At 32.8% G+C, this 24,926-nt stretch overlaps 2 protein-coding genes and 1 long non-coding RNA gene across 4 annotated transcripts; 2 read left to right on the top strand and 1 right to left on the bottom strand.

Moving 5' to 3' along the window:
* Positions 1-2,582: 2,582 nt before the first annotated feature.
* On the top strand, positions 2,583-15,262 carry LOC122712150 (trichohyalin-like). 2 transcript variants are annotated; one of them, XM_043931551.1, is made up of 10 exons: positions 2,583-3,200; positions 5,312-5,514; positions 5,805-5,940; positions 6,959-6,997; positions 8,790-8,901; positions 9,053-9,210; positions 9,343-9,474; positions 9,563-9,745; positions 11,412-11,574; positions 11,680-15,262. In XM_043931551.1, exons 2-10 carry the CDS (start codon positions 5,327-5,329, stop codon positions 12,825-12,827), a joined length of 2,259 nt encoding a protein of 752 aa, XP_043787486.1. In that variant the 5' UTR covers positions 2,583-3,200; positions 5,312-5,326; the 3' UTR covers positions 12,828-15,262. The 2 variants fall into 2 exon arrangements, with proteins under 2 accessions (XP_043787486.1, XP_043787488.1); XM_043931553.1 differs by lacking the exon at positions 6,959-6,997.
* A 954-nt stretch (positions 15,263-16,216) lies between these two features.
* On the bottom strand, positions 16,217-20,247 carry LOC122712146. The gene is made up of 2 exons (XR_006346268.1): positions 19,415-20,247; positions 16,217-18,191 (listed from the first exon to the last, which is right to left on the bottom strand). It is a non-coding gene; the product is annotated as an uncharacterized LOC122712146 (long non-coding RNA).
* Positions 20,248-21,681: 1,434 nt separating this feature from the next.
* Positions 21,682-24,903, top strand: LOC122712142 (alpha-amylase 4N-like). The gene is made up of 5 exons (XM_043931544.1): positions 21,682-21,890; positions 22,655-23,085; positions 23,209-23,575; positions 24,026-24,511; positions 24,768-24,903. Exons 1-5 carry the CDS (start codon positions 21,708-21,710, stop codon positions 24,780-24,782), a joined length of 1,482 nt encoding a protein of 493 aa, XP_043787479.1. The 5' UTR covers positions 21,682-21,707; the 3' UTR covers positions 24,783-24,903.
* Positions 24,904-24,926: the final 23 nt, after the last annotated feature.

The raw sequence follows: 24,926 nt of genomic DNA on the forward strand, positions 1-24,926 counted from the left end.
TGCCTTATTTCCTGTATATATACATATATGAATATTATTATCATTATTATTATTATTATCATTATTACCGAACCTCTATCGTAACGTATTTGTGTTGAATAAATCGATGTTGTTTTACGTTACTATCGTGGGGATCGATCATTATTTTCGACTGTTCATCCGTATTTTCTCCTGTTTAATAGAAAAAATGGTGGGACACGAGAATATTTTGATTTATTGAGAGGAAAAGAAAAAATCAATAATAATTGTTTGAAAATAAAAATTAACGTGAATGAAAAATTAATAAGCTATGTGTTTATTATCTGTCTTCTTCTGACCAAAAATATTCCGAGACGGAATTTATCGATTGAAAATAACGAAAGATTTTTCACTTTATCTTCATTCGTTCCATAGAAATTAAGACACGAAGAAAGAAAAATTTTTAATCGATCTTACTTAGATAAGAGCAAAAAATATATAACGAAAACGAAATTATATATTTTCATTAAAAAAAATTTCCATTGCGTTGATATTTTTTTAGTTTAAAGATGCAATAAATTAAATACTCAAAATATATATATATATATTATTTCACAAAAATTCTCTTCATTCTTATGATCTCGTATATACGTATACACAAGATAGCGTATTAGATCATTTTCATTTTACTCGAAATGAAAATTCTTCTTTCATTTCCGCGCTTCAACTTCTCTTTGTCTTCAAATGTCTGAAACCTCTGTTTTCCTTTCTGTTCCCAATTCAATTCATTGTTATGGCTCTATGAATTCCTTTGACGCGGATCCAGCCGCGTAATTGCACACGATATTGAATCGGGAGTTCACGATGAAACTCGGTCATGACATAGTTCCGAATTAACCTTGAACTATTTTAGTCCGACCGTAAATTTCCGTTTCCACTTGGCCTGTCTATTAATTATTAACAAATCGCTAAACATTTCGTATTAATACATAATCAATCACGACCAAACCTCTATGCAAATATATATTATCCCAATATAAAAAACGCATGTGTATGTTGAAGATCAACGATCAGAATTTAATAAATAAGCGTGGACGATGAGAAAAGAAGTGAAAATATTTGGAATTTCTCTTATTTTTTTTTTTTTTTTTTTTTTTTTTCCTAGTCAGTTTTACGATTACGAAGGATTGCGTATGTCTATCGAGCCATTCACCAATTATCGAGGGCTGCCACGGAAACCAAAACGAAATCGTTCGTTATTTTCGCGCAGGCGTCCTCGACGACTCTTCTCGGGAGGATAGTGACGACAAGGGTTGTTCATTTGTTCTGAAATTTTTCAAAAATTTGATCAAGAATTTTTTCGACAAATTATTTATATTCGTAACGTTCAATTATATCTTAAACTCTTTGACAAGAAACATTTACTTAATTAATTTTTAAATCATCCCTTACTTTTAATATAAAAAAAAAATATATATATATAAAATAAAAATTCGTTTTTATCAAAGAAACGGTTTTTATCAGAAACAATTTCTTTGGAAGCATGAAATCTTCCAAAGAAGTTTCACTTTAGACGTTCTTCGTTTAATAATTATTTGGGTAAATTTTCTTATAAAGGTTGCTCTTGATGGACAGAACAGTAATTGAATTGTTTACAGTATCGATAACAACGTTGGAGAAGCTTTCAAATAGAAGCTCTTTTTGTAAAAAAGCTGGAAAACTCTAGTGTTTTTTTCTCCATCTTTCCGCCGGGATATCTACTTGTTGCGGGGTCAGGCTGGTATTGATTAGTGGAGAAGGAAAGGAGGGAGATCAGAGGGAGACGAACGCTCTCCTCCACAGACATGAATGGTTGCGGTCCACAGAGCCAGATTTTGAGCTTGACCCGGATTCGTCACGCTGGAGTTCACGTTACCTTCACTTTCGTTGCTCGCGTTGTAAACTGGCGTGAAAAATTGAGAGTGAACAGTGGCCGAAATCGGCTCCATTGTCGCTAAACCCACACCAAACTTTAACTTAACACAAACCCAACCGAGTTCAAATTCCAAACGAAGATAGCCACTCAACAACAAAATCAAAAATATACAAAATTACGAAATTCTAAAAATAATTTCCCACCTCTCAAACGATCTTCCTTTCTCAAAAACTTAAAAAAACTATCCCTAAAAACTAGAAACACAGATCGAAAATCTCTCTGAATGCCTAGAAGAAAACAATTTCCTTTCCTCGAACGAGGAAGAGAATCCATAAGGAGCCTTCGATGTCTTCATATCCCGTTTATGGATACTGTAAATTAACCACCTTAATCAGATCGATGGCGCGATCTCGATAATCTTCGTTTGTGAAAAAAAACGTTTGAAAAATTTCGAGGGGAGGGAGAAAAAAAGAAAATATATATTTAAAGAGGAAGAGAAAAAAAAAAAAGAAGGAAGAAAAGGGAGAGGTCCTTCGGAGGACATGGACGGGTCGCACAGGCGCAGCAACGTCCCAGTTGCTCCTCCATCCCTCCATCGGGGTGGCGAGGGTTGCGCGAGTGCGCAATAAAGGGTTGGCCTGGCCCGAGGGAACGTCGTAGGCTCGTCGCAGTCGAGTGGCTTTTGCCGAGTGCGAGTGTTTATCCGCCGTTTGTCCGCGCCACTTCCATTCACGAAACCGACCCTGTTCCAGCCGTCCCCCTCGTGTGCGTGTGCGCGCGCGCGCGCACGTGTGTATGTGTGTGTGTGTGTGGTGTGCGAGTGTACGTGTACACAGTTTACGGGCGCTCGTCCGCGTTTCCGTACCCGAAAGGAGAGATTGGAGGCGTGCACTTGCATCGGAGGGTATCAAGAAGAGGCGGAGGGGAAGAGTCGAGTGGTCGAGGCGTGTCACTTCCGTACAGTTGCTCAGTTTCTCGAGTGTTGCACGAGGGGTGGCGGTGCTGGAGTAGTTCATTTTCGTTTGTCGCGACCACTGTGCGCATAGATATATAATATACGTGTATATATATATATATATATATATATTTTTTTTTTAACCTCGTTTATTACGTCGGATCGAAGTACCTTCTCTTTTCGCGTGAGAGAGAGAGAGAGAGAGAGAGAGAGAGAGAGAGAGAGATGCTGTAGGGTGAGAGAAGAAAGATTGAAAATCGAGCGTGTATGGTGGATTATGCGTGATCGTAGAAAGGAGGAAGTGAGGTAAAAGTGTTTTTTCGAGGCAAAAGCGGGCCGGCGAGCGAGGGGGCTCCGGGATTCGAGCAACAGGTAATTTAAAAGCTGACTCCGAGCGGGGCACCGGTTTCCTGGTCGGGGGTGAGATGGTTGGTTGTTTGGCTGGGCCGAGATGATGCAATTTACGCGCCCTTTAATGAAGGCGGGGGCTGTTTCTTGCTCCGTGGAAAATTCGATTTTTCCTTTGTATTGGTGGATATTCTTGTTGGATATCCTTGATCGGAGATAGTGGAAGGGAAAATCCGATTTTCGTTTTCTCGTGGCATTTTCATGATTTTCCGGGGCTAGGAGAAAGAAAAAATTGTATTTGTTCTGTATCGTTTTTCTCCGTGTTTTCTGTATTTAAATCGTGTGTAAGAAGATTTGTGATACATTTATGATAATGCTTGAAAATGCTTGAGATTTGCAACGAGTGAGAAATTATATTAAATAATAATAGAACTTTTATTTACGTATTTTTCTTATTAATTTAGTAAGCTTTTGAATTCTTGTTTCACAATATATATATTTGTCTTTCCATTATTTTCAGTCAGTCGTTATATTTAATTTCTAAAAATCATCCCTATGAAGATTCCAATTAAATTCATCGAATCTAAACTCTCTCTTTCAGTATTAATTTAGAAATCAGAAGTAAAGAATTATTTTTCTTAAAAATCTTCGTCCACATCCCCATCTATCAAGATGTCAATTAAATTTCGTGTGTCTGAATATCTACATCGCGTGAATAATTTTCATTGGTCGGACGAAAGTATAATATCGACGGCGTGGGACGTGGATTAAACGGGTCTGTTGATGCAAGTAGGTTAACTACATCGTAGATAACAGGTCTCGTTACACAGAAGGGTAGTTAAGTCTTTCGTCAGGGGGTGATTTATCGACGGACTTGCAGATTTGCCTATCGGATAAGGGAAAGTGGATTTCGTCCGTTAAAGCGTGTTCGTCGCCTTTTTCTTCGGCAACTTAACGCTGTATCGGTTTGCATTTGAACCCATTCATGCGAGAATTCGTCGATTAACCTTAGCTTTAACGACTGCTCCTCGTATCTGCGTATTTTTTGGAGGAGTTGTCGATAAAAAAAGTTATATATCTTAGATTTATTGTTTATTTATAAATAAGAGAAAGAATTACGAATTCATATGCTTGTTGTGTCAATTATAAATTCTTCTCTTTTTTTTTAAATATTTCTTTGGAGAGAAATTTATTTTCTTTTTTGAAGATTCGAGAAGGTAAAATATTGTTATAGGAAAGTAATAATTATTAAATAAAATTTTCCAGAAATTGCAATAATAAAATTAGTAATAATCTTTCATTCAAAAATGAAATAAATTTTGGATAATGTTTAACGAGAATGATATTAATAAAAATCGATTAATATGAAAGGTATTTGATCTAATTATTTGCACACAATATTCGTTCATATGTATATGTAAATTTTACTAATATTGAAATAAATGGGATAAATGGCTGGAATTTTTTAGAGCATTAAATGAGAATTCAACGAAATTTCAGTGAATAATTTCTGCAAAATTTCTAATTCGAAAGCATTCAATTATTAATTGTATGGTTAATTATCGTTTTTAATATGCGATGAGATATTAATCGAGTAACATTCGAAAATAATTCAAATATTAATAATTCTTTAATTTTAGATTTTACTTATAATATTTTATTCAAAAAAATAAAAAAATAAAAAGTGTTATAAATAATAAAATATAATGAAATATAATAAATGCAAGGTACACGGAACTAAAGTCTATCAAGCGTTGGATAAAGCCTTGTTTATCGACTTCAAAGTTTAAAATATGCTTCAAACTTTCAGGCAGCCTTCCAAATATATCCTACCTAACATTTAAAACTCATCTATTTTTCTGAGTTTAAATAAATTTTAATACACCCTATAAATCTAAATTATATCGTTCTAAGATATTTTATTTTATAAAATATATTTTATAAAATGTCATTTTATACATTCATATCTCAAAAAAATCAAATAATGTTCCAAAAATTTATTTTTCCTATTTCTTCTTTGAACCTCTTTTTCCTTTCTATAGTTCTTTTTTTTCTGACAAATAAATTTTAAGAGGGAAATTAAATCGAAATAATGATTTTCGAATTGGATTCGTGCTACATGAAATTTTTTCCAGGAAAATACGAGCTCGATGCCGGAGGCTTCAGGGTCAGAGGTGGCCGACGAGTCGGATTATTCGATTTTCGAGAATAAGGCCGGCTTGGCCGAGGATATGAAGTTTCTGGCAAGTATGCCGGAACTATGCGACGTGACCTTCCTCGTCGGTGATACCAAAGAACCTATTTGCGCTGTGAAGGCTGTTTTAGCGGCCAGAAGTAGGTTCGTATCGTTATTTCAAATAATAATAATTTATTCCATTTATTCATTCAATAGTCAAATTTGAAAATTCTCTCAAAGTTAAAAGAGAATTTGTAAAAATTTTAAAAATCTTTGACATGTCTACGATTCTTCAAAAATTTTATGAATTTTAAATGAAATTAATTTAAAAACTTTTAAAAACTCTAAGATTTTCAACGATTTCAAGGAAAATTCTTTAATCTCTAAAAAGATTCTAAAAATCTTTAAATTCAATGACGAAATTCACGCAAATTCTTCGTTTTTTTTTCCAGAGTTTTTCAGAAAATGTTTTACCAGGCGCCAAGTCCACAGCGTAAGAAAGAACCGGCACCGAAAGAGAATAAAATCCGCCTGTTTCTAAAGAGAAGCTCGGAACCGTTGTTGAATCTACAGAATGCAGCGCAACAGGTAATCGCAATCATTGCGGAAACATCACTTTATTTGTACTTTTGCTATTCTTTAATAAACAGTATCGATGTTGGCTATTCGAAGGCAGAAATGTCAAATCAAATTGAAATTCGAATCGAGCAGACAACAGTGTGGGCAGTGAACTTTGAAATATTACACGTGGAGTGGAATACACCTACGAGTGTCCATATCTTGTCATGTTGAAAATTAAATATTTGATTGATAAACTTTGATTCTTGAAAATTTATATTTTAAAAGTGAAAAACATTGGATTTATGAATTCTTCTATTGATATTGGTTATATTATAGAAAGTGTTTTATATTTAATATGCTTTATATTTAAAATATTGACATTGACATGTGAAAAAAATGGAATATAATTTTTTAACGCGAGACTATATTTTCAAGAAAATTGATTTTAAATTGATTTTATTTTAGTGCTACATCTATATTTAACTATATCCTTAACGGGTGTCATAACAAAATGACTACTATATATAATTACTACTTATATTCTGTTATATTATGTTACTATTTATGTCTATTATATTGAATAATGGAAAAAACGTAGATATGAAACGAGATATTATTGAAAATTTCATTTTGTTGAACACGCAATTTTATTTCTTGGTAATAAATTTCTACGTAATTAAGTTTCTTTTATTATAATGTAATATTGTCGTGCATTAATATCTTCTTTCATTAATATTCTCTATTATTCTCCATTATTCAATGCAATTATACAAGTAAATAGAGATACCTGTATAATTTTATAACCATTACTAGTTTAATATCGAAATATAAGTAAATCGCACGCATTGAAATAATTGCGTGCGATTAAATAACTTTGAAATTGCAATTTTTTGGGTATTAAAATTATTTATAGGATATTCTGCATATAAATTTATGCATCTCACAAAAATATTGACAACTTGAAAAATATTTATACATACCGTGTTCAAATACAGTCGTTAAAATGATAGAAATAGTAAGTGTGCGTTTGTTGTGTGCCGTGTAGCGGTCAGGGTTCGCGCAGCAGTTGGCTCCCATACAAGAGGTATTATTTTATCGCCACTTTTCTATACGATTTTGCATCCTCCTTTTTTTTTTTTCTTTTTTTACTTGTCGATTTCTTTCCTCGGCCTTTCTCTTTCACTCTAATGCTCGTCAAACTACTCTCTCTTTCTTTCTCAGTTCTCTTTCTTTCATGATCTCTAATAAAAATAACGAGAAGGATCTTGGATAACGACGATCCTAAATAATTTAAAGAATTGGTCAGATGGATTGGTCTGTTTTTTTTTTTTTTTTTTTCACTATTTCTCGATGTATGGTTTATAATAGAATTTTTAGAGCGAGATCTCGCGACGAAGGAGTTATCCTGAAATATCGATTGCATGGAATATTTACGCATTGATATTGTGAAATCAATGTAATTAGTTGTGAAGTTAACAAAATCGATATGATTATTTAAAAAAAATTATTCAGAATTTAATTAATATTTATGTACATTTAAAATTATTATAATAATATTTATATGATTTAAGTTTCAAATTATCACAATATTAATGCTATATTATTTATTAAAAAATATAGAAATTATATTTTACTGTATTTAAAGAGATAGACTATGGATTTATTATCTTTGGATACCAGATTAACTTTTTTGCTTTAAGAAAGGATTATTTATAATTTTAAATTATATTCATGGAATATTTGAATTCTAAGGATCAAAACAAGTAGAAAAGTTTCTATTCAAAAATTTGGCTTATTTATTAAACTATAAGTAACTATACTAGTATAGATATCTATTGAAGTTTACGTTAGATGAAGCGAGATGAAGATAGAATGACACGGAGCGCCATACCGTGGTGTAGCTTGAAACTAAAAATATAGCTATCTCACTCTAACTATATCTTGCTTCGTCTAACAAGCTTCGTATAGCAATTGCTCATAACTTTAATAAATAAACCTCAACTGATATTTTTATATTAATAATCAACATTTATGTTTAGATTCTTCAAAGATAATTAAAAATTTCTCTCAAATTATGAAATTGAATCAAAATTATTCGAGATAAAATATTACTTCGAAATTTTCAATCCTATTACTTTTTTTAAATAAATATAATATTCTAAATTGTTTAAGTATACAAAATATTGCAATATTAAAACAAATTGATAACAATCAAATTATATTTATCAATCTAGTATCCTCGTGTACGATTAATTATTCAGAAATTATGATGCATCCAACACAATTGAATCTATATACATATATATCAATGAAGCATTTGTGATTCCAGTCTATCTCTTTCAGTCGGCATGCAAGTCTTGAAGTGACTACACGGTTTCAAAGATCGTATCTTTCTTATAGTATAGTATATACAGGCAAATTTGCAATAGCTGTAGACACGCACGATCGCAATCATAATCCTCTTTAGAAGAGGAGGGCACGATTTGATTCTGCATCTCACAATTCGTCGTGCAGTCATGAAACTATAAAAGCACAGTAGTTCGCCTATAAAGAGTGTGCACCTATATGAAATTTTTGCGATTTCAATACTTCGATTTTTCAATTCTTCATCGATGCTTAAGCGAACAGTGATGGACGATCTGATTATTAAGAAATTATTGATTTGATCTCATTGACAAGATGGTTTTTTAGAATTATTCAAGAATTTATTTTGCAAAAAAAAAAATTTAATCATCGAATTGTTTAATCTTCAGGTTGAAAGTATATCCATCACTATGTACACAGAGATAATCGCTTAGCATGAATTTTCAATTCTCAAATTCGTGATACGATGTTTTCGTTGTTATAAATATGAAATTTTTTTTGATGAATCATAGCCGAATCAGCATCATACGGTGATCATCGAGGAATTTGAACCTGATGTGTTTCGCCAGCTGATCGAATACATTCATACCGGATGTGTGACATTGCAGCCTAGAACATTATTGGGTACGTGTTTTAAAATTTATATATTGTTAATTAAAATAATATTGTTAATTAAAATAATATTGAAAAGAAAGTTTCGACCTCTTTTCTTTGATGACTATAATTCAATTATTAATAAATATTGCCTTAACGTATCAACAATTCCATTTTAAAGGATTGATGAACGCAGCTGATTATTACGGATTAGAACAACTGAGGAAAGCTTGCACAGGATTTGTGCAATGTTGCATAACAGTGGACACGGTGTGCGCTTTATTGGCGTCAGCTGAACGATACATTCAGTACAAATGTACAAAATCCTTGGTTCATAAGGTGAGATCGCAAAAATGTATAAAACTTTTTGAAACTTTTCTCTTCTTCTTCGTTCAACAAGACCCTAAAAGAAAATAATAGGTTAATTTAAGGAATACTCTTAAAAATATTACAAATATATTTTATTTACAGGTATTTGAATTCGTCGACGAACATGGCAACGAAGTGTTGAATCTAGGCTCGTTCACCCTTCTTCCTCAACATGTAGTCCGTTTAATCCTCGCTAGGGAAGAGTTACGTGCCGATGAATTTACCAAATTCCAAGTAAATACTACATTCGATATTATTAAAATCATAGTTTCAGTTCTGAAAGATTGGATTGTTATTAAGAGTTCGTCAAAATTACTCATAGGCGGCCTTGATGTGGAGCAAGAAATATTGCGACAGCAATCAGAATCAAGATCTGAAAGACGTGATAGGCAATTTTCTGGAGTACATTCAATTTCACAAGATTCCTGCAAACGTGCTTATGAGGGAGGTTCACCCTCTGGGCCTGGTACCTTCGGGGATCATAGTGAACGCGTTGGCCTATCAGGTGCGTGTTGTTTCAGAAATAATAATGGAATTAAATGCTAACACATTCTCACTTCTCGTTCTCTTTTTCTCTCTATTTCTACTAATCAAAATTCCAAGTATTCAGAGTAGAAGCCTAGATATATTCTATAATTTTTACCTAATACGAGGTCATTTGTGTCTTTCATTAGGAATGTCGCAGACAGAACTAGTTAAAAAAATTATTATTATTACATTTGAAAAAATATACATATAATATCATTATTAGTATGATATTTGACGAGATTGACACTGTTACAAGCAGCACTTTTAGTGCAGAGGATCGTAGTTTGCGAATTTCTAGCGAAATGAGATAAAAAAATGTACATTCTCCACAAAGGTAACAGTAGTATGCTCTCAGTTCAAAGTTATTTCGTTCGATATATAACGTTTCGTTATATATCCCTAGAAAGCTAACCCAAGAACGACAAGAAATTATGGTCGGGAATAATTCAAGTATGAATATGCATTTATGATTCTTCTTGTCCCCTTTGATATATATATATAATACACACATGTACCTGTTTGTGTCTCTTGTCGAAGCATGCGGAAGAGAGTGCAAATTGTTTAAAAATTTGATTGAAAAATTCATTATGTATATATATATGCGATATAGTGTGTAATAATTGAGAATTTTTTTTTTTTGAATGTTTGGAAATTTCTTTTTTAATTTATCTAAAAAATTAAATGTATACTTCTTATTTAGAAATTCTTTTTATCCTTGTATAAAAATATTTTATTTTATTTTTATCGTTTATTAATAATTGATATTTTATTATTATTTTATTTAACATTTAATATTAATTATTAATATATATATACTTTTTTTTACTGTTTAACGATATATCACGTTGATGTACTGTTTACATTGTTCAGAATAATATTGTGAAATAATTAGAATATTATTCACTTGACGCATCCCTTACAAATTTAATAATCTTGAATATATTGATCATTGTGGACAATGTAAGAGTGTATCACTCTTTGTTTTTAAATCTTGGCATATTCACATCTCTAATATATTATTAATTATATGTATCATTTTATATTTTATACTTTATACACATATGTTGAAAGGAAAACTTTTCCCCTTATTGCACATGTAGTATATATTTCGATTAGCTCTTGTTAGCTTCTTTTAAATAAATAAATGTTTCCTGAATTCATTCTTTGAAAAATGAACATCCCCTTTCCTATTAAATTTATCACGATACATTTAACAGATAAATAACCACAATATACTTTCCATCACAATTTAATATATCAATATGAAAAACTTCACTTACACCGCCCTTTCGATACGGAGAACGTCATATATTATCCACAATTAAGAAAAATACACTTAAAACTATATAAACTATATTCTTCCATCTTCGAATCTATCCATCTTCTAAAAATCAAAAGAATTTAAGCTTGTTTAACCAAATTACATTGGTTTGCATTGGACGAAGATACAGCTTCGAATTTCGACAGCGAGATGGCGCTGCGACACGCGTCCCCATAACGAAAGGGTTCGCAACTCACACCTCGAAACACCCCCCCGAATCACAACCACAAGAACAACTATCGTAGACACGATCCCTCCACCCTTTCATCCACCCTTTCTTCGCCCCATCCCGAAAGCCTCTTAACCAGAGAGTTTGTTGCAGGCAGACCCGACCAGTGTCGACCCCGGAAAGCTCTCCCCCCACAAAGTGAAGCACCAGGACCGTAGTCTGTCGGTGCAATCCTCGTTGCAGGACCAATTCGGGAGCAACACGTCACTGAGCTCGACCGGGTCATACGAGGGGTCCGACGAGAAACAGCATTCAGGTAGCAACTAACCTCCGGCCACGGCCGCACTGATCGCGGCCGTATCGGACGAGCCTCGATGCGAGGGAATTTCTATTAACGATGCGGTCTCGCACCCGCTTGAAGGTAAATACGGCATAGCGGAGCAGGAAATACGGGAGCAGGAACAGTGGCAGAAGCACAGGCAGGAAGAGGAGGATCTGCAACGGCTGATCGAGCAGAGGAGTCAGTATCAATCGATGAGGCAGGACGAGGTGCAACGGCAGCACGATGAACAGCTGATCAGAAGGCAGGAGGAGGAGTTGAGGAGGCAGGAGATGCAGGAGGAGTTCGAGAGGAGGCAGAAGAGTATGAAGAAGAAGAAGCAGGAGGAGGAGTTGAAGAGGAAGAGGGCTGAGGAGGAATTGAAGAGGCAAAGGGAGGAAGAGGAGCAGAGGAAGAAGCAGGAGGAGGAGGAGGAGTCGAAGAGGCGGAGGGAAAAAGAAGAAGAAAAAGAGAAGGAAGAAGGGAAGAAGGTGGAAGATGTGGCGAAGCGGGAGGACGAGAAGAAGAAACGATTGGAAGTGGAATTGAGGGACGAGGGAGAAAAGGAGAATTTGGAGAAACATCGGAAAGAGGAGGATCTGGGGATCAAGGTAGAAGATCAAGAGGAAATTCCTCAGAAGAGATTGAAAAGTGAAGAAGATGAGAAACGGCAGGAATTGGAGCAGCGATTAGTGGCGGCGATCGAAGATCGGGCTCGAGAAGAACCAATTGAATCAAAGGAAGAGGAAAAATTGGATGGACAGGTGGAAGAAGAGAGGCGAAAGCAGGAAGAGTTGTTGATACAACGAAAGGAAGAGGAGCAACGAAGAATTCGCGAAGAAAAGAAGATGCAATTACAGCTGGAGGAATTGAAGGCACATTGGACGTCGCAGCAGGAAGTAATGTTGAGGATGCAGGAGGAAGCGTTGCAACGGCAGATAGAGGAAACGAGATACGAGGATGAATGGGAGAGCAGACAATTCCAGCAATTGCAATTGCATATAGAGGGTCGAAAACCTGAGGCGGAGAAGAAGTTGGAGCAAAGACAGACAACGGAGCGAAAAAGAGGGAGGAAGAGGAAGGAGGAAAGAGTGGAGATTCGAGTGCACGAAGCTGAATCGCCGAAGCGTGAACAGCAACTCCAACAATCACAACTTGCAGATGGCGTTACTGGTTTCTACATAAAGATAGTCGTGAGACAGGAAGGCAGAGCCAATTTAGTTTGGTTGTTCAAAACGCACAAATTTTGAATGATTCTCGTTTCTCAACGTCTTCTTTTCTTGGCTTGCCACTTAAAGCAATTAAAGTTTATAATTAATCGATTATTTTCGAGAAAGAAGATTATTCCAAGGTATGACTATCATTTTTCGTATCGTTTAAATAATTTTTGTCTCATGAAAGAATTTTCACTTTACGTGAAACGAATCGTTGTTTTTTCTTTTCTTTCTTTCTCTTTTTTTTTTTTAATATATATTAATATAATTTTTTATCGTTGTATTATACACAGATATTTAAGATAAGTGTAAAGAGATGTTCACTCATGATGGTTGTTAAATTCAGACCGAATGTCTGTACGTAGATAAGATACGTGCTCATTGTTGAAATGAATTTAATAGAATACAGTTAAATCTTACTGCGATATATCGTTATTTTAAGGGTATTTATAATTTGTACAGTCTGTGAGATCTCTAAATTCAACCGGAGAATTATGAGTTCCGCTGCTCAAAAAGAAATTGTCAGAAAATTATACGCTCGAACCTATTTACCTATAATAAAATTTCCATTGTTAAAGTATCATTTACGGTATCATTTACGATTCGAACGATTGATTTATCCTAGGGAATTATCCGGGAAACTGGCAAAATAATTCTCCGATTGCTTCGAGCGGTGTATCAACATGAAACGTAACTGTTATCGACATCGATTTTACGAGTGTTAATTTTACAACTGACACGTTAACGACTACTTATATACAATAATTTACATACGTTGCCTGTCTCTGAATTCCCCGGCCACTTCTTCAATCTAATCATTATCAATTACGCGGTGTCACTCCACTAATGAAAGAACACGAGTTTCGTCGACATCAATCAAACTCCTCGCTTTCCTGTGAATCAAGTAACTTCATAATAACTTATTATTGCTCTCAGCCTCGAATTTTTTTTTTTTTTTATTCTTATAACGGCTGTTATAAAGCGATAAACTGTCTGAAATATATTTTACGCCAAGCATCTCGAACATCCATTTTGATCATTCGAAGAAAAAAAATCTATTTTTCTATTCTGTTCGCAAAATTGGACCATTTAACGTTAATCATTTCTCAATCATTTTTATGGTTAACGAATAACAATTTTTTTTTCTATCATATATGATTTTTTAAAGAAGATTCAAAATTAATTTTGAGGATGCGTGTCTTTGATTTGAATAAGATCATCTTCGTTTGTTAATGATGGATAATAATTATTGGAGTATACGTAAAAAAAAAAAATGTAAATAATATTAAAAATTTACTGTAAAATAAAAATTACGAAAAATTACTCTTCGTTATCGTATTATTATTTGTGACAAGAAAATTTTTATCAAAATCCATATATAACGGAAATAAATTAAAATGTTCGTGTTATATGGTCCATTCTATAGTATAGCGAGTATTACGATAAAAATTATCGAAAACGTCACAATAAAAATTATCGATCGTTAAGAATTAAAAAAAAAAAGATTTTATCAGAAAAATAGAAGATATCTTTCAATCGTGTATGCATACGTGAATCAATTTACTTGTAAAAGAAGAAAAAGCAACGGTAAAAAAAAGTAAGAAGAAAATAACGTTATTGTTGAACAATTTTATCATATCCATTAAAGGAACTGCAAAAATTGAAAATATATTACATATTACATATTATGCATATAATAATATAATATTAATATATAACGATATATTGTATCAAAGAAGAAATATCGTTTTTGAGAGGCAAGGTGTTCGAGAGCTATGGTCGATGATTTGACAATGATAAAAGATTCTACGAAAAATAATCGTATCTCCCTTGCTATTCCAATTTTATTTCCATGTTTCTGGCTTTTGAAAATCAGCACTTTTTAAAATGAAAAACTTGACAAGAATTATACTTCAACTTTCGTACAAAATTCAATTTATAGATTTGTAAACTCGTCACGTTTTATTTATTAAATCTATTAAAAATTTTTTTCTATATTATTGAATCTTATTATATTATTATATTAATGTAAAAATTATTGGAAAATTTATTTGTCTTCTTTAACATAATTGAAATTCGTAAGATCTCGTTGATAATTTTGAGGTTATATTATTACTTTTCGTCACGATTACGATTGATAATATCGTTGTTGATGCATGAATAATTTTACACGACTGTGAAGCTCTTTAATCGTACTGACTCGCATCCACTTGCATTCTTGCAACGAAAATGTGTTTATGAAACTGTGAATATATATAAAATAATAATTAAGTAATCATGCAGCGGGAGGAAAAGTGTTCTCGATAATGATTTCGAAATTATTTTTCTTATTTTACCTTAACCCCCACTTAACATTCTCTTATATTTCATTCATTATATTTATAAACAAACAAATTATATAATTTCTTTAGAAATTGTAACGATATTTTATATATATAATTTTCTTACACACGACACATAACAATAAATAAACTAATGAAATAATCACACGAAATAATTAAAACATTATATTTTCATTTTCGTACGAATATCGAAGAAATCATTTTCTACAAAAATATCTCGATTTCCAACTAAAAAGAAAAATATATACACGTATATATATTCTAAATTACACTTTCATACTTTTTTCTAAAAATACGTATACAATTTATCAGAGAGAGAGAGAGAGAGAGAGAGAGAAAATTATTCAATTTCTTCCTGTTAACATTCTTCTTCCTAACTGCCGCGTTTAAGCTAATTGTTTAAGGAAAAAAAAAAAAAAAAAAAAAGAAAAAAGACGAAGCAGAGTATCTATTGAACGTTGTTGATGTAATACTCAGCATTGGTACAAAGCAGAACGACGACTCATTGATTCGCCGAACGCTGTGTCCACGGTACACGCGATCAGGGAGGGGAAAGAATATTGTACAAAGCGAATAATTTAAACGTTAAGACGTAATTTTATTCATGTTGAGCGAACGTGTCTTTGCGAAATTGTTTCGAAGAAAAACGAGTTAGTTGCTACCGATTCGCAAAACGATGCGCAATCCTCGTGTGTTGAGTCAAAACCGATGTATCTATGTAAATTATTAATTGTGACGATTATCGTGCGATTCGTGTTTTATGTATAATCGAAAATTGTTTCTCCAAATGATAATTATGTATGTACGTTGAAAATATAATATATAATTTAATTCATCTGTTATAAGTTTATCAATTGACGTTTGTCGATTAACCGAAAGCATTTTCTCCACGAATTTTAAGTTCAATCGGCGAAAAGCAACGATAAATCTTAATTTCAAGAAAACTTGAAGAAATCTCCGCAACATTGATACTTTCATTTCATATCGAACTCGATATAAGAAGAACATGTGACGAGTACATATTATTGTTTAGAAAAACAAGAAATTTAGGGAAAGGTTAGAAGAAAAATAATTCTGCATCGATTTCGTCGTTCTCCTTTCGTACTGTTGACAATACTTTAATCGTATGGTATACATACACCTTCTATCTCAGGCTAAATGTAAAATGATATATACATACATAGTATATAGGATTATATATATGATAAAAATTATTAGAAGATTGTAATCTATGAGTGTATTGCCTCTCTGTTTCACGGTGATTCGTGAATTTGTAACGATATTTAAAATGTGTCATACAAAATATAGTATTACTAATTATAATTTATATAATTCTTCTTGAAGGAATAATTAAAATTATTCAAAATTAATTTGCAAATAATTGACATGATTGATGGATTTATTTACAAAATAATGTACGTCAATGTAATTTATTGAAAAACTTTGTTCGAGATTGATTCCACTGTTAAGAACTACAATTAATGATTTTTATAATTTATGCATTTTCTTTTTTTTTTTTTTTTTTTTATAAAAACTTATACAGCCTTTCAATAAGTTTCAGAGATCAACAAAATGGACGTCACACCCTTCTCGAGTATCACTCAAAAATAACACGTATCATTATAAAAATTACAATACCAATACGAAAATTTTTAAAAAAATTTTTAAAAAACTTTTTAAATTACAAAGCTGAGATAACAAATAAATTTAAAAAAGAAACTAATAACGAACGAAAGATGGACGTATATAAAACATTATATTCGCATCCCTTGCAAATTCTATCTCCATTACTGAATATAAATTGTTCGAATTGTTCGAGACGAAACTTTCACAAAGTTTTCAATGATATTTCAATCTCGAATCGAGGTATGAAACAAATTGCACACGTTGATAATCGCGTAAAAAAAAAAGGAGAACAACGGAACCATGCATCAAAAGCTAAATCGCGCCAGTGAACCGTCGCTGGAAAATAATATTTTATCATCGTCGCGTTGTATAAGCGGTGCTCAGTTGCATAAGTGTCAAGAGTATATTTATGAATGTGGCGTAGCCCATTTAAATCTGTGTATCGTTGTCTGTCTGTGCGCATCGTTACTTCTGCTGTTTTGTACTTAAGGTGTGTGTACAAAAAAGAAAAAAAGAAAAAAAAGATCAACAAAATGATATGTCTGTTGAACATGGCGTCAATCACTCGTTATGACGTTATCATCGATCATATTTTTCGTGAAATTCGACCGATCGAATCGAAATTTATCGTCATTTATTTTATATTTTATATGGATCCGGATAAATTTTAATCGAGTCAATTTCTTTCGAAGAATTCCTCATTCCGAAGTAAATCCAATTCTTCCAGATTATAATATACATTTTGTAAATATTAAATATCGATTTTGTTCAAAAATGTGTAAAAGATCGAAAACATCGATTCGATCGATGGAAGAGAATTTCACATACATTATGATCGGTGCAATTCTATCTATAAAGTTCGATCTATCATGTTGTGATATTCTGTAGCCAAATGAGTTCAAAATAAAGGGAGAAGAGCGTGATGTCAAGAAGCCACGAACCGTGAAATCTATATATTATCCTTAAATATCCTTCGTTAAAGAATTCCTAAATACGTAAAATATTTATCGATTGTTCTTCTCAATTTCATAATGTTCATAAATTAAATTAGCCCCTCTCCTAATCCTCTAAGCATTTAAGCCGATAATATTTACATTCTTCTATTCTCTCTAACAGAATTTCAACGGATAGATAGAAGGTGAAAGATCAAGCAGAAGCACCTTTCGACTCTAAAAACCACTTCCTCGAGAGATTATGCTCGAACGGGGTACGTTGTTAAAAGCAACATATGGCAAGCGGTACCGCGAGAATAATTATATTTTCGACGTATTGATGACCGTGTGTGACGCAACGATCGACGGGAATTTGAGCGATCTATCGTGTAATCCTTCATTGATTTCTCGATATCGACGTTAATGATCCATTTAACGTATCTTTATCCTGTGATAATCGTCGTTCGAACGAATCCAGTTGTGGCCGATTAGAAGTAAATCTGCAACGGAATGAGCATGAGTAGGAAGGTAAGTGAAGCGGTAAAATATGTTATTATATCGTAAATATATATTTAGTTACTTTATGTTAAAAGTAGCTGTACTCGTTCGAAAGGCTTGACAGCAATTTTACACTCGAGTCGAATACGAGCAATTTTCTAGCCGGATTTATCGCGACAACCAGATTTATCGCAAATAGTTACAGTACTGTATAATTGAAGTGGGATAAATGTAAAATATTTTCCAGGTAATTGTAACTGTGCGTAATGACAGAGTTTCGAATAAATATGTAACTATGTTGTAAATATTAGAGGCACACATTCATGAACTGATAATACATATTCATGAACTGAACTCAAGAGGAAATGGCAATTGTTCGCTTTTTTTTTTCTTTTTTCAAGATTATGCAATGCAGAAATTCGAATGTAGATAAAGGTAATTATTATTCTTTCTATATATTTTCGTTTCTAATGTTATAGAGGCATTGTGCAATCTTAGAATAATATATCGGGTGTTCTAAGTCAGATGGAATATCTCGTTTAATTTTGAAATTGCATATTTTTGCAAAAGCACTGGATGGATGTGTTTAGGTGGAACGTATTTAGATTCTCAGTTCTCGATACGAAATATAAAAGTTTTGAGTAGAAAGTTGCTGTGTCAACAAAATTTAGATTTTAATACAGTTATCTAGGATTCGAAATATTAGACAAAATATACAATACGAGTAAATTATAATTGCAATGATTCCAATTAAATTCCAAAATGCAATTTTCACATACAAAAATTTAACTTGATTAAACATTACCCGATAATCGTAGAAATAAGATGAGATAAGTACGTTTTATAGATAATTATCAAGTGGATTGTTATTCATAACATAGAAAGAATAACGAACCTCTTCCAAACGTAGATCTCATATCGATATTAGATAAATATACGATAAACGATAATATAATGTCACTTTTATCTTGGGTAAACATATTAATGAAATTAAATATAATTAATCTTAGATAAATATACTAATTAATAAAAACAAATAAATATACATTTCCTCTCGCGTATTTTATTTTATATCTTTAAATTTTTATTATTATTATTATTATATTCCTTGTTATTAAAAAAAATTCCAAAATATTTTCAATTCCAGAATATTCATATCGGGTCAAAATTAATTAATCAGATTCGATTATATTAAACTTTACAAATGTAAACATTCATAAATTACCTCATCACAATCGGCACAATCGACAACCACGTTAATCTCCTCGATACCGAATTCAACAGAAACGTCACAAAATTTCCTTTGGAACGTATAACCTCAATCCTTCGAAATCCGGCAGATATCGATCAAGCCTGTTCGTTACGCATCCATAATCCATAGTAGACACGCCGATTATCTGAAAAACTCGTAAAACGGATTGAGTCGTCTGGAAACGATTATCGATCTTATCTATGAAACAGGCGTACGCGTATCCGAGGTGAAAAATATGCAAATGAGATACGCGAAAACCGTGGTTGCGAGCCAGTGGATCAGAACCAATGGGCTCCATTCATGGCGAAGGAGCATGGAGGAAGGAAGGAGGGGAGGGAGGGAGGAAGGGAGAGACGAAGGGGACGACGGTCGATGCTGATGACGTTTGGCATTAAAACGAGCGGCTCTCGACCGGTGCACTCGTCCGGTAGCGTTAATAAATGGGGGACATCAGCTTTTAATTACGCGCCTCGCTCGTAATTGTAACCCGCAGCGAAATCGTACGCTCGCCGCTCCTCTACTTTACAACGGTTTGCGACGATATACGAGCTGCGTTGATAACAGCCAACCATACGCTGTTCCCTGTTGCCTGGCTGATCCTTCGGTGAACCGATTAACGATCCCCTCCATAATTATGCTCCGCGAAGAGTGAGGCGCAGCCTGCTTCTTCCATCATTCGAAAATCGTTATAGGTGGGGGATTCAACAGGATTTTTCTTTTGAGGTGATGAATGGACGACTGTTTTGAAATACGAAAAAAAAATTTTTAATTTTTATATTATTCGAATGAATTTTTTAAAATTGTGATCTGTCTGCTTCGATTAATTTTCAAAAAAATTATTGAGTTATAGATGGGAGACTCTCATTTTCAACAATTTTAATTTTATTCTTAATATGAATGGATTGTTTTAATATTTCTTTTTTTTTTTTTGTGTTATTTTTATATATTTATATATATATTTTTTTTGCATCGAGTGATCATTCAGACGTATTAATAAAAGATAGATAAAAGTTTTTTAAAGAAATTGAATCTCTATAAGATTTGTTTGTATTACAATTATAAAACGCGTATATATTTTCTCAAACTCCAAAAATTTATGGTTAATTATTATTCATCGATACGATCAAGTCACGTATAATTCATTGTTATTATTCGTTTATTGTGACATTTATGCACGTCTGTCACGCGTGAAGATACTTGTTTAAACAATTTATCATCGAAGAAAATTATTTTGCATTGAACGATAATCTAAATAATAAATGGAACAATTGTTTAACAAGGAAAAATTTACAAAACAATGGAATTTTTCAAAACAAAACCTTGAGAAAAGGTTATAAATATGTGTTTCATAATATATATTTGGGAGAAGTTATCTTCAAGAAGAAACAACAAGATTTCTTTACGTCCAAAAAATAAATATACGATACGATATTATTTTTAAAATTTTTTTACAATTTAATTATATAACATTTTTTTATAATTATCACATTATTATTAAACATATCTTATCATTGTGATATACCGTTTTTAGATTATTGTTTTTCATCTAATAAGATTTTATTACCGATTTAATACAGATTTTTATATTTGGTATACATCGATACGTCTCAATATAAATAAGAAATCAAAATATTCTAAAATATACATGTTAAATGACTGACTAATAAGTTATTATTGATAAAATATTTTTTAAGAAAGAAACTCAACACTAAATATTCGTTCCATTGAAAATAAATAATCGGACATAAAATAAGAAAATAGTAAAATTTCTTCCAATTTAAATAAATTTCAGTATTTATATTACTTTAATAAATATAAATAGTATAGAGATCATAAAAGTGTGAAAATATACGCAACTCCGAACTATAAACCGGTTCAAATAAAACGTGAAAGGCCACGAAGAATTAATCCGTTTTAAATATATTCAGATCAAGAAAATATAAAAGCGATATGCGTAATTCAATGATGATGAAAATAAAAGTAAAAAAAAAAAAAAAATTTTCGAATTTTCACAGAAACACTAATCACATTATTGAAAACACTTCTCCTCTATTTTGTTTGCTTCACAACAATAACGATAAGATGAGCTCGAGTGAAATAATTGTTTATTGCATCGGATAGACAATAGATGTGACTCGTATTGATAAAATGGTAAATCGGTGGCAGAGGGGATGATTGACCTTTGGATACAGTGAAAAGAGATTACGTAAATGACGTAAATGGTTTATATATTAGAGACACGAGTATTTTGCAACGTAGACTGACTATGATGCCCGCGATCGTGTTATTGTTGGCACTGTTCACGTTGGCAGCGGGTGAAATTGCCCACAATGACCCACATTTTGCTCCTGGCCACGACGCTATCGTCCATCTCTTCGAATGGAAATGGGACGACGTTGCGAAAGAGTGCGAACAATTCCTTGGACCTGTAGGCTTTGGTGGAGTCCAGGTATGTGATAAAATTTATTAATTTTTAATTGATTAATGATATTTTTATTTTTAAATTCAAAATGTTATTCAAATGTACGATAGTAAATATATTATAGTTGTATGAAAACAATTGATAAATACGTGATGTTTATTGAAGAGATATTTCATGAAGGTTCTTTAAAAATTTTAAATAAAATTTAGAGGAATATATTAAAAACATATTTTTACGTTTGTTTAATTTTTCGATTTAAATAAAATCCATATTTATTTAAATATTATATTATTTAAATTAATTCTTGAATTTAAACTTTAAACAAACTCCTAGAAAATAATGTGAATTAAAAATTTATTTGCATCAGATTTATTTCTTTAAAATGTCAATAACAATTAAAATCCGATATCAGAGATCATCAATGGGACTTATCTTTTAATCTTTACAATTAATTTACCTATTTACCATTAATGATTATCAATTAAATATTTCGTGTATTTGCAAAAATAATTCTATAATAAACTACCTTCTGTAAACAAACAAATATCTATCTATGCTTTATTATCAATTATCGATCTGAAACTCATTTATCTCAACAACATCACGAATTACGACAACAATTACGAATCCTCTCACTGGTCAATAGAAAATCAATAGAAATTCAAAGAAACCAAACTTACTAACCAAATTTATTCCATCGAACATTTTAAATAAAGCAAAGATAGAAGCATCGCTTCCACAACAATCGCTTTATCAACGCGACATGTACACATATTGCAACATTTGTATAGGTATCACCGGTACAAGAGAACATTGTGATCGACAAGAGGCCATGGTGGGAACGTTATCAACCGATTTCCTACAAATGGGTCACGCGATCTGGCACGCGAGAACAATTCATCGATATGGTGGCAAGATGCAACAAAGCGGGTGTACGGATTTATGTAGACGTTATAATGAACCATATGTCCGGTGATTGGAACGACGCACACGGAACAGGAAACTCGAGGGCGGACACGTACAACTTCGACTATCCGCAAGTGCCCTACACCGTCAAAAATTTCCACGCTCGTTGCGCAGTGAACAATTACAACGACCCGGCAAACGTGAGGAACTGCGAGTTGGTTGGTCTCCACGACTTGGATCAGAGCCAAGAGTACGTCAGGTCGAAGCTTGTTGATTTCCTCAACGATCTGGTCGCCGTTGGTGTTGCCGGTTTCCGGTTTGTATTCACATTTTGCACATTTTAATTGATAATAATAATAATAATATTGATGATACATATCGGTAATATCGAGTCGACAGGATCGACAGGTGTTAAAGAAGGGAACTTCTTGAACTTCAGAGTCGATGCTGCGAAACACATGTGGCCGAGCGATTTGAGAACGATTTACTCGAGAGTGAGGAACCTGAACACGACGCACGGTTTCCTTGAGAATGCACGGCCGTACATATTCCAAGAGGTGATCGATTATGGGAACGAGGCGATCTCGAAACGGGAGTACAACAAAATGGCGGCGGTGATCGAGTTCAAATACTCATATGAAATTTCCAATGCGTTTCGGGGGAACAATAATCTGAGATGGTTGGTGAACTGGGGAGAGCAATGGGGTTTTCTACCCTCCAAGGATTCTCTAGTTTTCGTGGACAATCACGACACGCAACGCGACAATCCTCAAATACTCACTTACAAATACTCCAAACGGTACAAGGTATATATAATCAAGCTTTTTTCCATATTTTCCTTTTTTTTTTCTTTTTCTTCTTCTTTTTTTTTTTTTTTAGAAACAATTTATTCCTAAATATTTATTATCTCATTATTGTTCAATGTTGCTCGATTAAAAGAATAGACAGAACGTGAATGTTTTTAGTATTTTTTACGGTAGAAGTATAAATATTTATTAGATTAGGGAATACAGCGACGGTACAGTGAAAGCTAGCAAGTAGAATAGATCAACCAGTGATCAGACTCAAATATTTCTCTCCATGTTTCGTGCAATACTACGTTAAATATCAATTGTAAAATTTTTTCCACGAAAATTCCGATTAATTTTAAGCACTAATGAAATTCTTGCATATACTTTTTATTCATCTTCTTTTTCAACTCTTATTTTCGAAAACTATTCCAAGGTTAATATTTCGAATAAAATATAATATTTTAGATGGCCGTCGCGTTCATGCTGTCCCATCCATTCGGCACCCCACGAATAATGAGCTCCTTCGACTTCGAAAGCAAGGATCAAGGACCGCCTAATGACGGCAATGGCAACATTCTGTCGCCTTTGATCCACGATAACATTTGCAGCAACGGATGGATCTGTGAACACCGTTGGAGGCAAATCTACAACATGGTTCGTTTCCGCAATTTGGTCGAAGGAACGAGGATCGATAATTGGTGGGATAACGGAAGCAATCAAATCGCATTCAGTCGGGGATGTTCCGGATTTGTCGCGTTCAACGGAGATCAATACGATCTGAGGCAAACTTTGAAAGTTTGTCTACCTCCTGGCCGCTATTGCGACGTGATTTCTGGCAATTTGGAGAACGGAAAATGCACCGGCAAGGTTGTCACTGTGCGATCGGATGGAAATGCTGATATAGAGATCGGCGCAGGAGAAGAGGATGGAGTTCTCGCCATTCACGTTGAGGTGAGTGAGTTTGAAACTTAAGATTAATAAGAATAAGAAATAAATGAGAGATTTTTGTCTTATATAAGTTCTTATATAAGTAGAAGAGAAAGTAAAAGTTTATCGAGATTTGTAATATTTTTATCGAGTATTGTAATATTTTTTTATGGATATTTTGATTTAGTTGTTTACTCTTTACTCAACTCAACGTTAATTCATAAATTATTATAATAAAATGTAATGATAAAGGAACGCTTGAAAATAATTTTATCTTCAGGCTAAAATGGCGTAAAGGAATCATAAGGCAGAGATTGCGATTGAACGAAGAAGAAAATTCTTAAAATTCATCTTACGACGAGAAAAGCTTGTATTTAATTCCTCGTAGAGCAAATAATTATATATATATAAATGTATACAGTTTATTTTTATTTCTATC

Source organism: Apis laboriosa, unplaced genomic scaffold (genome assembly GCF_014066325.1).
Source record: "Apis laboriosa isolate Shangri-la unplaced genomic scaffold, ASM1406632v1 scaffold19_cov150, whole genome shotgun sequence".
Taxonomy (NCBI): domain Eukaryota; kingdom Metazoa; phylum Arthropoda; class Insecta; order Hymenoptera; family Apidae; genus Apis; species Apis laboriosa.

Bases quoted from the DNA above. Each gene is read 5' to 3' on its own strand.
- LOC122712150 (XM_043931551.1), top strand. From the start codon at position 5,327: ATGCCGGAGGCTTCAGGGTCAGAGGTGGCCGACGAGTCGGATTATTCG. The intron at 8,902-9,052 runs GTACGTGTTTTA...TCCATTTTAAAG, and splicing joins GCAGCCTAGAACATTATTGG to GATTGATGAACGCAGCTGAT. The intron at 9,746-11,411 runs GTGCGTGTTGTT...AGTTTGTTGCAG, and splicing joins TGAACGCGTTGGCCTATCAG to GCAGACCCGACCAGTGTCGA.
- LOC122712142 (XM_043931544.1), top strand. From the start codon at position 21,708: ATGATGCCCGCGATCGTGTTATTGTTGGCACTGTTCACGTTGGCAGCG. The intron at 21,891-22,654 runs GTATGTGATAAA...ACATTTGTATAG, and splicing joins TAGGCTTTGGTGGAGTCCAG to GTATCACCGGTACAAGAGAA. The intron at 23,086-23,208 runs GTTTGTATTCAC...CTTGAACTTCAG, and splicing joins GTTGGTGTTGCCGGTTTCCG to AGTCGATGCTGCGAAACACA.